Source organism: Centrocercus urophasianus, unplaced genomic scaffold, assembly GCF_019232065.1.
Source record: "Centrocercus urophasianus isolate 14NV4802_14NV808 unplaced genomic scaffold, USGS_Curo_1.0 seq_17, whole genome shotgun sequence".
NCBI lineage: Eukaryota > Metazoa > Chordata > Aves > Galliformes > Phasianidae > Centrocercus > Centrocercus urophasianus.
This window is the reverse complement of record NW_024884722.1, coordinates 13,581,342-13,598,604: the sequence shown is the minus strand read 5'-3', so window position 1 is coordinate 13,598,604 and position 17,263 is coordinate 13,581,342. Positions and strand designations below refer to the sequence as shown.

The window sequence follows — 17,263 nt, the reverse complement described above, 5'->3', positions numbered from 1 at the left end:
GACTTAGTAAGTACTAAATCATTGGCTTTGTAACCAAGCGCACTGAAAGTTACTGGTTGGTGTCAGAAGACACTGCTAGCTGTGCAATCAGAGATTGAAACTTTTATTTAGATAGTTCAATCAGAGATTTAACCTCAGAGAAAAAAAGCAGACAGATTAATTTTTTTTTCTCACATTGCATTCCTCATCTAAACTTTATTATTCTCCTAAAATAATTCCCATTTTCTCACAAGTCTTCACCTGAGACAGTGTGCACAATGCCTAGCAGACTTCAGGCTCTGATGGCTGCTTTGCTGTACATGGCCATTTGGATGCTGGCACTTGGAACACTTTAAAAAGAGGTTTCAAGTTGTGAAGAATGAATGAGGATCTGTAGCCCTTATTAAATAAAAGGAAAAAGCCCCTCTTGTAGAACTTTGGTATTTTTACCTTTTTACAAATGTAGTTTAAAAACCAGTCAATGAAGATGACTGAGAAGATTGGCAGTGAGAGGAATACAGGAATGACAGATGGGACAAATTGCATATTAAAAGGGCAAAAATAAAAAAAATCATCCAGCAGAGTTAATGCGAGAGATAAGAAAATTGTAGGCAAGTTGTCTGAAAGATGAAAAAGTTTCCTTTTTAAGAACTTATTTTACAGACCTGGCCTGTGATAAAAGTAAGTAAACTGTACATAAGGAAAAATAAAAAAAAATACAAATCTTAGCACAGCACAAAGCTATGCTTACACTGCAATGCTTACACTTGTTTAAAACCCTTGGTTTTATTTCCGATGAATGTCTACAGTGATGTACTGGCTGCTACATCAATAATTAGGTGTGTCTTGAACTTTGCAGAAGTACCTATGAAGACATTTATTGGAAAGCATACGTATACTTAAATGGGAAAAAAAAGAAAAAAGAAAAAAGAAAAAAGAAAATAAAAGAATGGTAAATGTAAAAAGTACAGCGTGTGATTTTTTATTCTCCAGACAGTGTCCTCATTCTACTATTGCTTGGTGGCATATGTGAGTTGCCCAAGGATAGAAATGTTGATACAAACACAGTTTTCAGAATAATTCAAATGGAATTAATACTTACAGGCGTTTCAGCTCTGAAAGTCCATGGAAGGCCCCTGGCTCAATTGTGCTAATCAAATTATTCTTCAGATCTCTAGAAAGACATAAGAGAAGGAGCAATTAATTACCACTTTCCCTACTGTACGAATGCTATACAAGAGGAATGATGAATGTAATGCAATTCTAACCTTTATTTGTCTTCTGTAAAAGATGTAATTTCTTTTAAAATGCAGCACCAAAACCATCACATCTTTTTCAGTTTATAAAACCATATTTTCCTAAATTATAAGGTTAATATTAGATTAAAAGAATACCTGTTTTAATTATTCTCTTACTTGCAATTTTCTAAACAAGCTTACCAGCTATTCTTGCCCCAGGAAAAATGTCTTAATCAATGAGTGAATAAAATAGTCAGCAAAACAAGAGCCTTTTAGTTTGCTTATTACTTGTGCTGTGCACTTTACATTTAATACATTTCTCATTTCCATGTAATGTAGGCAAAGCAGCTGTCATGCAATACATAAACAGACAGGTCAGCCTTCTGTCTTGAAATACAAGTAATTTCTCACATTTAGCAGATAGGTGCTTCATTTTGTAGTTGGTGACATCCAGAGGATCAGTTGTTGTGCAGATAAAGATCTTACTGGCCTTAGCAATCTCAACTGATCTTGTGCTTGGGGCCATGACACTTCTATCAATTCAGTCCCCACAGAGATTTACTATGTTTTGTATTGTTTCAGGCCTCTCCATGATGTGAACACTGAGGAAATGCCTTCAGTGCAATTAGATAAGTAAGCCTCGGTGACAAGTGCTGCAAATTCTTGCACAGCCACTGTTCATCTTCTGACAATTTACAATTCATAGGGAATGACTGGTGTGCAATAATATCAGTGCTGTTTCTCAGATTGGCCACTTCCAGCACATACCAGCCACTGCTTCACCTCTGCCAAATGATAGCAGTCAGGGTCACCTTATTTATGACTCTCTATTTTATTGCAAATAAAACGCATGCTGAGTTGAATCATGGTTCCACATGCCCTCTCAATAGGGTGAGATTTTATCCCAAATGATTAACTCACACCAAGACATATTTTAATTTGAAATTTGAATTATTTTACAATCAGTTTTTTTTATTTTAACAGTAATTTTTTCAGGTCTTTTGAACGCAGTTCCAAAAACTTGTGTTTTACACCCTTTTTGCTTTAGTAGTGATGCTGACAAGTGGTATGTTCCTAGTCAAAGTCTGACTCATAAAGGTTGAGTTCAGCTTTCAACCTGCATCATGATTACTTATGTACAAGAAACCTTGTATTACATATTAGAAATGCAGAGCTATAGAAGCACAGCAGGAAAACTATGTGCAGGCACCCCATCTTGTGACATCATTGAACAAAATAAACAGAAGAAAAGTAGGAAGGAAGGTACGGGTTTAAAATTGAGAGGAAACAATAAACTGTCATTTGAGTCTTACTAAAATGCAGATAGCATTACATATACTTACAATCAAATGTAACATAAATTGAGGTAACAAGGATTCGTAACACTATGAGACACAATAGAAAGCACTTCAGCTATGTCTCTCCAAAAAACAGTGCTTTTGTTTCATACTGTTTTTATCTTAGCTTCATTTAGATATGTCAAAATTCCTTTGCTTCGGTTGTTTTCAAAAATAAATAATTATTCATTCATAATGCAAATAAAATGAAGTCAATAAAATAGGTTAATCTGAGTCCAACTCGAACACAATGGATACTATAAGAAAATATTAAAAACACACTATTACACTTTTCAAGCACTGATGTAACTTCTAAACAGTGATGTAAGAACATGTGCATATCAATACATATACATACTTTAAGCACATGCATTACATAGCACATGTCAGTCCTAGTTGCCTGAGCCACAGTGACAGTCCCTTAGGTGCTAAGCCAGCAGAAAGCATAAAACCCAGAAGAGTTACCTTTTCCCTGCTGGTGTACCATATGGTGACACAACCATAGCTGCCAACAAAGGGAATGAGAGCCCATAAAATTCTCCAGAGTCTTAAGAAAACAATAGGATGAGCCAGAGGCAGGGAAGGAAGGGGAATGGGAAAGCAGCAGTTCCGGAGATGGGTAAGGAAAGGTGTCATAAAGGGGCGATACTTGGGCAAGGATCCTGATGGTGATTTGAGCATTTGTGAGAAGGCTGCAAGATCTATGATGACTTTGGGCATGAAGGACTAGGATAGATTTAGGCTTAGGTGTAAGCTCTTTGCTTCCAGAAAATCACCAAGTATAGCAAAGGCAGAAACACAAATCTCAAGGCTGTTCCTTCAGAACATGCCAGCACGCACAAAACAACCCCACAGACAACAGAGAGAAACAGGGATGACAGCCATCCTCCTGCAGGTACTCTGCCCCACTCCCTAACCCAGGCAAAGCACTTTTCTCTCTTGTGGTGTCTCCTCCTGCAGGATATGGATGAAAGTGGCAGCAGCAGATTTTATCACAAATGAAATACAATTGATAACATTTTTCATTATAAAAAAAAAAAACACTATGTAAGACTTGGAAAAAGCTTTTTCTTCACACCTGCTTATAAACAAAAAGCTTCACACAAAACTTCTGCAGCCTCTTCTCCAGAGTCCCATCAAAGACAGCTCAATATCATTGGTTTTTTATTAATGAGTGGTGAGGTGCTGGAACAGGCTGCCCAGAGAGGTTGTGGATGCCCCATCCCCAGAGGTGTTCAAAGCCAGGTTGGATGGGGCCCTGGGCAGCCTAACGTAGTATTAAATGGGGAGCTTGGTGGCCCTGCACGTGGCAGGAGCGTTGGAGATTCATGATCCTTGAGGTTCCTTCCAACTCTGGCCATTCTGTGATTCTGTGAGAAATTAACTGACAGGAGTGTATTTTCCTTTGATGGCTTAGCATTACTCAATGTGTGGGTGATACAATACCTCATTTTTTGGGAACCTTCAAACATTCATACCAAAACATCTGGCCTACTCTCATGCTGTTCACACCAAACACCAGAACTTAGATTTCTGCAGGCTGCACTTCTGACAATATCCTCATGAATGAAATGCAGACCCTTCTGCTTTTTACTGGGTTAAATATGTAACTAAACAGGTCAGAGGGAGTTCTTTAGTTTGCAGAAATGAGCTCATGTGGCAAAAAAAGAAAGGACACTGTCCTCATTATCTGAGCTGCTATATTCTTAGAATTCAAAAGACAAGCAAGCAAACCAAAATAAAACAGTCTGATAAGTTACATTTCTACGCTGTTTTACGCCTCATGCTTCACACTGGAATCCATCTAAAACCAACTTAAACACATAGTTCAGAGCAAACATCCACATTTTAAAGCAGGAATAACTGACCATTTTCAGCTTTACATCAATTATACACATTATCTGTTAACTGCCAGCTCATCTAAATGCTCCACAAGTTGTAACTGGATGAATCAGCACCATAGGCTGTATGAGATGATGAGCACCTCACAACAAACAAAGGAATCAAGAGGAGTAGTAAACTATTTCCAGGTGAGCTTTAATGACAGTCAGAACAACCAAGTAGACAAAAGGTCCTCCACTTACTGAAATCTTTTATGCTCCATTTTATGGCAACACTCCTGTTTTTCCATAACTTGTAACCACATAGGAAAAAAACAGCCTAATCCTAAACTATCATCTACAGGAATAAAAATGTCCAGTTTCATATTAGAAAGGCAGACTATTTCAAGGAAAAGTGTCCATCGGTTGCACTGTTGACAAAGACATCTGGTCTCCTTATTTTGGAAATTGCACTTAAATTAGCTAGGTCATTTTAGTAAGGATATTCTCAGAAAATTGTAGATGATTATACTACCCACAATCCTGGTACTTTCTTAGTAATTAGTATTATTCCATAATGTTTCCATATATTTCTGGCCTAACAAAATAAGTGTTTTCTTTCTTGGCATTATGTAAGCCCCAAATGTGAATAATATAGGTAAATTAAATGATCTCTCACTGTATAAATTCCACATTTGGAGAATTTTCTTTCTTTCTTTCTTTCTTTCCATTTGTATTTTTCACAAAATTAACATTATTAAAATATTAAAATTAGTGTATCCCGTTTTCTAATTAGCAGAGTTTTTTATATTGAAGTCTTACAGCAAGGAGTATCAACTTTCACTAAGCTAAATAAGGAAACTAGGGTAAATTTGGTTGTATGTTTACATTTTTTCCCCAAGAGCCACTGCTGAGGTTTGGCAAAAGGTCATAATGCAAGGCATGCCAAGCTCAGCCCAGCCTGGGCCACACACAGGCATGCATACATGTGTACTCAATGCCAGTGATTTTATCATCAACCAAAAGCAAAAGTAAAGGGCATCCCAGTATCACAATATTGAATCATCACAGCATGACCCAGTTAAGGCTTTAAAAAAGAGAATTTTATAACTAACGTTTATGGTTTTGCATCATTACTGATGGAGAATTCTGATTTTAAATGCCTCTATTCCGAATCTGAATGATGTTTCATTAGTGGTGTGCGCCTATATATCCACAGGCATGATCTGAAAATAAATCAAAACCAAAGTGCCTTTTACAATTACAGATAGATGGAGAATCCATGATGTTAGCTGTAGCCATGACTGCAGCACTTATATCTTGGCTGAACAACTGCAGAAAAAAATAAAATACAACAATATTTATTGAAGTACATTCCCACTCATTTTATTAGAGATGCTAGAGTTATTTACTACATGGCATCCTGATCTTACTAAACATGAATAGAAAAAGAACACATAATGCACTGCATTATTAGAAACAAATCTCAAATGATTGCAGTAAAGGCAACAGTGGAGAGTTTCCTTTTCCCTTACAAGTCTGAACTTACAAAATTGTAATAATAGTTAGGTACTGTCTTCTTACTTGTAGATGACTTGTATCTCTATGCAAATAACAAGGCAGAATTCTTTTAGTAATATTATCACAAGCCTTTTACTACTGGCATCAAAAGTCATTGGGTTTTGATCATCTTACTCATTAATCTTTGGACTGATTTTTACTGACTTACGACATTTAAGAGGATTTACCTCAACAAAAGCAGCTGAATTAAGAAGGGGAAATCTGCGTTTGAAATATTCACTTCCTGATGGCTTTGCTGAGATGTAGATGAAACAAGAGGAAGAAGCTACTAATGGGTCTTTACAGGAATGTTTAAAAGTTACTCCCAGCCTCTCAGCTATTAGACATCTTCCATGACCAAACCCCTAATTATCTAAATGTGTCTTTGGGACTCTTGATGCCTCAAGTTCACTGCATGCACTTATACAGTATAAAACATAGTGGGAAAATTGCTGAAGCATACACAGTCCATTAATAAAAGAATCAATTCATCTTAAACTGCATCCTGACAGCTTGGCCATTTTGCATCCAACTCTTTCCCTCCTGTCTCTGCAGGATCTTCCCCCCACTTCCAGTAGACAGACTGTAGATATTTCAATACTTATTCCTAACAAGAATGTTCCACTAATTCCACTACTTCGTTCAAATTTCTGACATTGATACATCTTTCATAAAAAATTATAGGTTGTACCAAGAGGACATCTGTGTTTAGAAAGCTGTCATTATGGTGCTGCAAACTTTCCAAAAAAGCTCTGAGAAGAGCAATCAGTTGTTGAGCAGATGCCAAATACCAATGAAATATGACTGACTTTCCACATTTTGCATATTACTATGAAACAACAACAACAGAAAAAACATAAGCTCACATCTTCCACTTCTTTCTCATGTTAAATTCTCAAACTAAACAAAATGGCACTTTTGCTCAAGAAAGGAATACAGACTCAGAATCAAAATTCAAGAGATTCACTTTATAACATCATTGTGATCATAGCGGTGGGAAGGAGTATAACCATTGCTGAAAGACCACATTTAGTATCTATTCTGCAATGAAAACAGTGATGCTTTCATGGCCTTGATACTGTTAAAACTTATGTTCATTTTCACAGTTGGTGATTGCATTACTGGCTATACAGCATAGATACGGGCTGGTATCACTATCAACAACTAAAGCACACCAATTTCCAGAGCTCTAGTTTTGTTCACTGGTTTTCAATTGTTTGGTTTTTTTAATAAAGATAGCGGATATTTAATCCATTTTCCAGAACCAGAAAAAGATATGGTTGTGTTGCAGTTAACTTTCAAGGACAGTAAAAGCCAACATACACAGAAACATGAACAATAACTGTGCCTTTTCAGACACTGGTGACAGGTTTTTTGTCTGTTTGTTTAGTGTGGTGATATTCTTCCTTATAATGCATTTTCATTTCATTTTCCTTTTTAATCCAAGCCATTATTGTTTGGATTGCCTAAAACAGAATACCCTAAGGACTGGACAGACACACAACCACTGGCAATTCAAGGTAATAAGGAGTGACTGGAAGTGCCAAACCAGTCATTACGATGGCAATAATGGCCTATAGAGCAACAGAAAAGTCATTGCCTTTTTTTTTTTTCATCTTAAATATAATGAAGATGACTCATTCACATCAAATGTGCTGTGGTAATGTAGCAATTATTCATTATTTAGGAACAAGACTAAATATACTGAACCATGTCAATAATAGTAGCTGAAACTGTGCAAAGATACAGACAGGCTTTATGGCAGTTTGCTCTCCCAAAGTATCCCATGATACTTTGGGAATGATATTACGTATTTCATTTCAGTGGTAATAATGGTAAAGCAAGACTATACAGATCAGATACAGTACTGTAACTGAACAGACAGTATGTCAAAGAAAAAGTGAGAAAATGACATGGTAAAGACTGATAAACTTTTGCTGCAAAACTTCTGCTGATGCATTTTCCTATGTACACTTAGAAAACATTTTAAAGGATTAATTTTCACAGTATGAATTCCACTTTCATGTTAAATATGACAGCAACCAAACAGAATCTGGAAAGAAGATGCTAAGAATTCCTCTAGTTCAGTATTTTTTACTAATAATTCAAAATTAAATGTAATTTCTAATAAAAATAAATCATTTCATTTTTCCCAGATTCTTTCTCCTTGGTCTGTTTTCAGGTAGTACAAATTCAGCAAAACATTCAAAATCACAACTCACACAACTGTTCATATACATGCTCCTTTTCCTAGAAAACACCCCAAGAACAGAGATATGGGAACTACAGAGTTGCTCCACAGGCTAAAGCAGTAGATGTCAAGGTGTGCAGGCACACAATGTTCGACCTCTACTGTGCTGCAGGCATCTCTGTGGGACCTCTCATGGCTGCAGAGTCCAAGGCTTCCTCAGTTTCTGCCCTGACCAGGACTCCTGTGCTTTTTCTGTCTTTAAATGAAGTGTGCAGTCAAAATGAAACATAAATCATACCAAGAAAGTGAATGGAAAATAAAAAATACTTTCTGCTGGGAAAGGTTTAAAATCCAGTGGACTAATTATTATTCCATGTTCTAAGGCTGCACTTACTCCAGCAATGTGTTCCAAAAATTCCTAGATTAAATTTCAAACTGCGGAGTCACCACTTCACAATTTAACAGTACAACTTGAACTCCAGAAATGAAGGATGGAGGACAGAAAGAAGGACAGTACTTTGGTTGGTGATATGCACTGTTGAACCATGCTAGCATATTTGATCAGTCAAATACCAATTCCTTTTGCCAACCTTCGCATTGCAAACTGTACCGAGCTCCTTTTTCCAGCATACTGCTTCCTACTTTTCTCCATGACATCTCTTCTGCTGCCTTCCTCACACTGACTCTTCTCCAGCATCTCAGCTGGGCCAGGAACACTGCTATTCTGTTCCACAGACATTTAACTTTATTTGTTAAAACCTCATCCACGCATGGAAGGATGTCTGCAACTCAAAAGGTGCTTTGGGGACCCACAACCTCATTTTCTCCCTCCCTGACTGTGCCACGCTGGTTAACTAATGAGTTATTTTGTTTTCAGTTAGTTGTGGTAGTGAAGACTGTGTTTTGCAGTATAGAATGTGTGCTGTACTAAGAACACAAGCATACTCATGCTCCTATGCAGCAAAGACCTCACTTTAAAGCTCAGAATCATGCCCATATGTGACAAAGCCAACAGTTATTTCCCAACAAAAGAAAACTAAAGAAACAAAACTGAAAAGAAAAAAAAAAGTGAATGTGTTTCAGTGCTGCTAGTACTGCAAGTTTGCAGGAAGAAACTTCAGTGGCAGCAAAGGTGCTTTATGGCAGCTATTTTAACGCATATCTATAAATCTGTGCTTGCGACAACTTCTTTAAGAATGACAGCATCTGACACAAATTATGTGTTACCTTAATGACACCACTATATAAAATGTTGTATGAGTATATCACAAAGCTGAGATGTCTGGCTGCACATCAGGCTAACCGGACTATTTGCGGTCCTAACGGGAAACAGGAGCTTTGAGATGCTCATAAATTCAGTTAAGTGACCTCCTGAAATACAGCTGAACTTCAGATGTTACATAAATTAAAACAAAACAAAACAAAAAAAAACCAACAACAACAAAACCACAGTCAACATACCATCCATTATTCAAAAAGCTCTATAAACTAACTTATTTTCTGACCACTAGCATTGAGTTTTACATAAATCATTATGTAAATTTTCTGATGTGAGATACCATCATAAATCTATTCATGACTGTGCTACCACAAAAATAATCTTAGTATACAATCAACCAGTTTGTTCAACTGTACAAGTAATAAATTATTTACAAATTGTTGAAATGACGATCTAACAGCAGTTCTCCAGACAAAACTCCCCAGAAAAAATGGCAGGTGCTTTTATATACCCACAATACAAGAGGTGCATAAATAGTTCTTTATAATAACTGTTCCTTCTAATAAACATGTAAATTAGTTGATTAGTTGGCTATTCTAGAGTAGGAATAGGGTTACAATTGACCCAGCGGAATTAGTATGGTATTTAATTGTAGCATAGACCAAATCCTAGGAAAGATTCTTTTTCATTATAACCTGATAGCAGAAGCCATTGATAGATAAGACATAATATTCTAAGTTGCACTAAGGGAGGTTCAGGTTGGATATTAGGAAAAATTCCTTCTAAGAAAGAGCGGTGAGGTGTTGGAACAGGCTGCCCAGAGAAGTGGTGGAATCACCTTCTCTGAAGGTGTTCAAAAAAAGTGGAGATGTGGCACTGATGCACACTTTAGTGGGCATGGTGGGGATGGGTCGGAGCTGGACTGATATCTTTATAGTCCCTTCCAATCTAAATGATTCTGTGAAATTATGACATTTCATTCATGGCTACAGTTTGTCTAATACAACTTGCTTGCATTCTCTTTGTCAAGAACTCACTCTTAATCACTGGTAATTTTCCCTAGATTTATTTCCCTCTACTTACACAGCCATTCATTGAATTTCAACCAGAAGTTTCTGAGTTTTGCTACATCCTGCACATTTTGTCCTCACGGAATAACAATTCTAGATATTTTATATTTTGTCATGAAATCTTTCCCTTATATTACATATATTAAAAACATAAACCTTAGTTCCTTCAATGTTGAAAAATCTTTATATTTTACATCTGAAAATATGCACACAGCACGTTTAGTCTTTTTAAAACATGCTGAGTTCAGCACTTATTCACAAAAACATGGAACTAGAATTGTAACCTAAATGGTTTTTTATCCAAAAATTTAAAAGGCTTCTTAATATTTTTATGAAGTAAAATAAATTATTGAATTGCAGGTTGTGACCATGACTTGCAAATGTCACTCTAACTGAAAAATAGAATCATCTTCATCTCTTGTGTAGTCCTGTTATGAACTATTTAATTAATGCAATATAAATGACTATATAAATGCAACAACGCTTTGTTTACAGGAGAGATAAAAGATGCATAAAGATAACAGCAGCAGCACCAGCAACCTATAATGGTATGGTGAACTTTTCCAACTTGATGATTACGTAGGTACTGATCAAGTAAATTTAAACCTTGAATTTCAAACAACTCTCACATCTCTTCATGAAGACAAACTTGCACAAATAAGATTTCCTAGTCTGTAGGAACCAAGCACTTTTTCAAAACCAGAAATAACATGACCAACAGAACAACATTGACCCCTGGATAATTTAGAAAACCCTGTGACATTTATTATGGAACTTTGATTTAACTGCAAAATTATATTCTTTTATTGACAAAGTATTTGCCACGTAGTATGCTATTTGCACTCCAGTACACATCAACATCTCAACTGGGCTTCTGCAAAAGCATCTCTCCTCACTCTCTTCACTTGCTAAGAAAATGAAACTTGACTGCTGCATCTCTCTTCACATTGAAAAATATTGAAATATTTCTTAACTTAGGAGAGATTTATTAAAAGGGAAACAATGCTATTTCAAAGCAGCATTTTTCCAAGCTATCTCAAACATTCTTAGTTGAAACCCAATCAACAGCTCCTCATGCTGATGAAGTAATTTCCAGTAATCGTGAACTAAAGCTCACTCTGTGAAATAGCAGAAGCTGACCTTTTCATTAAGAGCTAACTATGAATCTCTACAATAGATGTCTTAACATGAATCTCATTTATCAGAGAACAAATCTTTAAGGTTGATACCAGCTTTCAAACTCATCCTTTTTCTTGAGAACTCTGACTTTACGAATGTCTGAAAATAACTCAGGTCAACGGATCAGCAACAGCTGCCAGAGAACTCAATAAATATTGCATATGTTGTTCTTTGGAGGCTTGAGTCTTCCTTTTGTAGGTTATTTTCATTTAGCTGTTATATTTATATACCAGCAGTATCAGTAAAGAATGCATGGACACTGCTAGTCAAATCACGTAAAAGATTCACTAACTGCAAAACAAAAATTACTGAAATAAAAAGCAGAACCTGATAATAGTATCTTCAATCAATTGTCCTGAACAGCAGAAATCACGTTAAACATTTTCAAATGCTTCAAGCATACCAAACACAGAAAGAGCAATATCCACTGGCCACCAGAAGCATGACAATGAAAGTACTGGCCCAGGTCCAAAAAAGCACTTAGGCTGTCTGAAGCCAAACTCCAGTGGAACATAGGTACTCAGTCCCAGAGAGCAGTTCACATCCCCCTTTTCACCTCCCACACCTGCACAGCTGCTGCAGGTACCTTGGTGCTCACTTTTTAACTTCCAAGTGCACCAAGATTGAGCTGGTCACATACAAAAGCTTTTTCGAAATTGCAGATGAGACACATGTGGTGGACAGGTTAACAGCACATACTCAGCACAGCCACAGATGCAAAACAGCCCAGTATCCCGAAGCTCTGCAAAGTAGTAAGGCAGTACTGCCATCTGTCTTTCCTATGACAACAATTAAAGCTTGAGAAATGGAACCCATGGCATCAGTGCTGTCCTTGCCCAAAAGGGAGGCATACCTACATTTAAGACACACTCGGACATGAAGAAGCAGACAAGAGCTCCTGTCCTGTAGAACAGTATTCTGTATACTATTAAATGAATGTTTATAGCAAAAACCCATTTTCCCCTTGTTGATGGAATACCACTGGCACTTCACCACTTTTCTTCCTGGCCCCATAAATCTTAAACACTCGACTACATATTGGCACAGTTCCACTGTAGCCAGACCCACATTCCAGCTACAACATTTCCCACAGATGTATCAGTGTGTTCGGGCTGAATATGAGCTTTTCTCTCCTCAGGTAGATATTCTAGGCAGCCAGCTGATAAGAAAAGAGCAAAAGCACAATATCTTTCTCTCATGGCCAGGTTAGAAAGGAAAACACTGAGTGAGTTACACCTATAAAAACCAATGGCTTCAGTTGCAAATCCCAGTCCCACAAAGAGTTGCATAGGAAAAGAGATCATGTCAAGCTTAGCATATTTGTAAGCCACTCAGTGCCTGTTTTGGTCCTCCACATGATGGCATGTTTGGATCCTCTCATTACACACCTAATTCCTCCCATTCACTGCACACAGAGCACCAGCCTCCAAAGAACAGATGAGAGTTACACTTTGAAAGCTAGATATTTATGCTATGCATGACAGTGCCAGGAGCCACTAAGTCCACTGTATCTTGCTGATGATGGGAGCATTAGTGACTTCCTCTGCTACCAAGCTGCTAAATTTTCTGTTTAAGAACCATATGTATTATTTACTACCCATTTGGCTGTCATTTAGCTTGTTTTTTTAGCTGTTTTCAGATTGCTTCAAAATAGGCCAGCACTAGGTCCCACTTTCTCTTCAAACCAGCACGTAAAAGCCAAACAAGACAGTAGTAGCAAACTGGAACTGAGTGCATAATTAATGTGACACATGCTCTCTTCCAACACAGAGTTCAGGTACATACTTGGGACTGCAGCTCAGATCTCCAAGAAGTAACACCGCAGTGCAATATCCCTCAGAAATTATGCAGGGAAGACTTGGAAAAGAAAATCATTCTCCTTAATTTCAGAAGGATGTGCAGCATAAAGATAGATATGATTTTGCATTTCCTTTCCCACATAGAGTATTTGAAAGAGAGTTAATTCTGGAGGACAGTATTTTCCTGTGGAACAATATGTGCTATGCATATATTCCACCCATATCCCTTCCCCTCTGTTGATAAGTGGTGAGAAAGGGCAGCTGACAAAAAAAAAATGCCACCCCCTATCTGTCTCCCACTCAGCACACACTAACCCGATTCTCTAAGATTTCATCACAGTGTGGCAGCTCATTAAATTCAGCTGAAGGATGAGAACTGAGCTGTGCCACTAAATGTGCACAGTTTGTGTTTACCAGCAAGAACACTGCATGCAGTGTTGCTTACAACATACCCTGTAATACGGAAGCATTCTTGTTGGCAGCTTTGACAATTTATCTATTCATATCAAAGTGAAACAGAGGCTGCTTTAAAACTGTTGCTCCTTGTCCTAATGGGAAAAGAATATTAAAAACTATCACAGTGAAATCTCTGTTGCCATCAAAAGGTCATTGATCCAACAGACAAACAACCTAGTGTTAATGATTTAACAAAACATTTTTCACACAGATTACATGCTCAACCATCAATACATATTTTTCACATCAAGAAAAGATTATTTCCTTCTGAATGTAATTATGAAGAACTACGCAAATCGAACACAATACTCAAGTAATTATGTATTTACCTTAAGAAACAAATTACAAGCACAATCATAAGGAAGAAAAGTTTGCTATTGTTTGGAAGTTAGACTCATGAACAGAGAATTGTCCTGAAAGAAAACCATAGAATCGTTTGAGCTGGAAGGGATCCTCAAAGAGCATCTGGTCCAACTCCCCTGCAATAAACAGGGACACCTACAGCTCTACCAGGTGCTCAGAGCCCCATCCAACCCAACTCTGAATGTTGTTGTATAACTTAGCAGGGAGAGAAGCTAAGAGGCTGATCCTGGCTTAATGAGTTTAAGTAGATTTAAAACCTTCCTGCCAATCAATATACATAACAACAAACACTACTTCAATCATACTAAATTTAAGACAAATGAAACTAATATGTAAGCAAAACAGTAAAAACGAACACAAAAATAACAATGTGTTTTTTTTTTCAAGTCAAGGAACAGCTGGTAAGAGTATTGCAATTCTGAAATCAGCAGTTCAAAAATAAAAAAAGCATCTGTAAATATCTGTTATTAAACATACACAAGAAAAATAATTTTGTCTTTGCCTCAAAGCAAACTTACCTCTCAATTTTCTGAAATAGAAGACATTTATGTGTTTTATTAATATATCAACTGCAAATGCAAGTTCCATATTATTTTACTGTTATACTGACAGTATCCTGCATTATTTCTGATAGCTTACAATATGTTATATGGCTTTCAAGAAACTAAAATGCAAATAATTTATCAAAACATGTACATTTTTGGTAATCATGAACTAAATGTACATGTCATTTCAATTAAAGCAATCACGGAAATGTTACTATAAAGGCTTCAAACATGCTTGGCGGATACCAAGGTCAAAATCTAGAAGTTAAAATCCAGTATCACTCACCATCATCAAATTTCTCAGTTTTACCTGCAACCATGTATGCATTTTTCCATAACTGATAATGACAACACATTATTGCACATGAAATATAAGATTTATGGAGTATTTAACTATTCTTTGTATTGCCTTTAAGTGCTGTTAGTGACTGCTGCTATTAAATAAACATGGTAAAAACACTGATGGGTCAGGATTTTTGTTGCTGTTGTTGGTTTGGCTTTTTTTTCCTACGTGAAGGCTTTACTCTCATGCAGGGTAGAGCAATGTGAACAGTCATTCTAACTTTGAATGTAATGTCTGTGTAATGTCTGAATGACTGATTTCAAACAACATTGTATGGGCGGCATAAATTTAAAACCATTCTCTGACACAGTACCCACACATGTAGAGTGCAAAAAAGTTAGGTAACTCTAAAAAGGTAACTTCTATAAACCTGGTTCTGAGAGAGTTTGAGCCTCAATCTTAACATTGGCTTTAAACTTTGTCTCTTGGCAAGATACTAGAAGTAACCCATTTCTACCCGTGATTTATTTCCCACTGCTGTGAGGAAACATCTTCACTGTGCGAGTTCTTTTCAGGTGTAACACTGCAATTCATCTAGAGCTGCCACATTCAGTCAACATTCAGGTTAAGCATTTACTCTTGACATAGTAACAGACTGGGGAAGTATTGGTCCTCAACAAACTCACCGTCTAAAATCACAGGGCTAGAAATGAATAAATAATGTATTCTACAACACTGACAAATCTGTCCCTTTGCATATAAATAAAATACAAAGGATGATAACCAGGGGAACTTCAGCATTTGAATCAATAAGATTTGAACTGAATGTATACTGTTCTTTTGGCTCAAGAACTCATTTCCAGGAACAAGGACAGCAAAATTTTTATGTTTATTATAGTGAAGATTCCAGAGGGTCTCAGTCAGGTCTGGAGGTCTTTTGTGCTGTGCTAACAGATTTTTTTTCCCTATTCTGGAAATATATATACATATAGAACAACATATACATGGACATAAACTCACCCATAATACAATCATTTGCAGGATCAGACACAGATGTTATAGTTCCTGCACTGAAGAGATCAGAACAATATTCACAAGAGTTTTGACATTGACCTTTGTGAGACCAGAATGAAGTTGTAGAACTATTTGAAATACAACAGGAATACAAAGTAGCAGCTGAAAGAAAAACTTAAATAAAACAAGATTTAAACAAACAACAACTACTCACATTGCTTTGATGAGGTTAAGCTACTTCTATAAACAGTGAGCATTTGGCTGGGCACAAACTTTTCACAATACTGATTGAACTAAAAATTTCCTTTCCAACGAATCTGCTTCTTCTTTCTTAGGCAATGTATTTATGACACCAGTACTTAAGGGTCTGTACAAGATTTATAGGCTAACACAGTGTAAATGCTTGCCAGCAATGTCTTAATCACGTTCAGAAAAATGGAGAATGTGTTGTGTATGTTTATTGCTATAACCATCTTTCCTTTGAATTAATCAAACGTAGCTTACATGATTAACTAGGAAAACAAAATATTCACAGAAGCTCTACAAGACGATAATTACTGGAGAAGTGTCAGAAATTTCCAGCTTTCCCAATACCAGAAAAAGCCTGGCCCTTTCCTGAAAATAACGGTAAGAACCTAACATAGAACAACACTGCTGTAAATGACCACAGTGTTTCCAGAAAACAGATATCTACTGTATAGTGTATTAAGATCCTTAGTCCAGCTGGTCTTTCTTTTTTTTTTAATGAAAGTTTAAACATTTCCAAAAATACAATGCATTTTTAATGGATTTCAATGGTGTCTTTCTTCTTTTACATAAAATCACTCAGATGAAGGATGTTTTCTTAAAAACAATCTGCTATCTAGATCCACCCTCCCAGGCATGTCCCTTGGAGCCATTCCCAAACTATCCCCAAAGTACCAGCATTTCAGCAACTGGAATGACAACTTCTTTTTAATTGTTTGAGATCCTGCAGGCTTCTATCTGAGAACAAAGCATGCACATAAAGCACATTCTGTGGCCACGATTCAAGTTCTTTTGAGAATAAATGGTATATTGAAACAATGCTAAGTTATATGCTCAGCACTGCAGCAATTTGCAGCCAAGTTTGTTTCCCACCCATACTACTAAAGCTACAAAGAATACAAGAAAACTTATGTAAAGCAACTTTTTCATTGTGCAAAAACTAAAGGCTTTGGTGAAATTATGA

The 17,263-nt window shown here is 36.7% G+C and overlaps 1 protein-coding gene across 4 annotated transcripts in view; it reads right to left on the bottom strand.

The window, feature by feature from the left end:
• LOC122160220 (adhesion G protein-coupled receptor A3-like) overlaps nucleotides 1–17,263 on the bottom strand; it is a 252,456-nt gene that overhangs the window by 158,888 nt on the left and 76,305 nt on the right. For all 4 annotated transcript variants that reach the window (XM_042818574.1, XM_042818573.1, XM_042818575.1 and 1 more), the window contains exon 3: nucleotides 1,082–1,153. In XM_042818574.1, coding sequence (XP_042674508.1) covers nucleotides 1,082–1,153 — 72 coding nt within the window. The remainder of the gene's footprint in view (nucleotides 1–1,081; nucleotides 1,154–17,263) is intronic.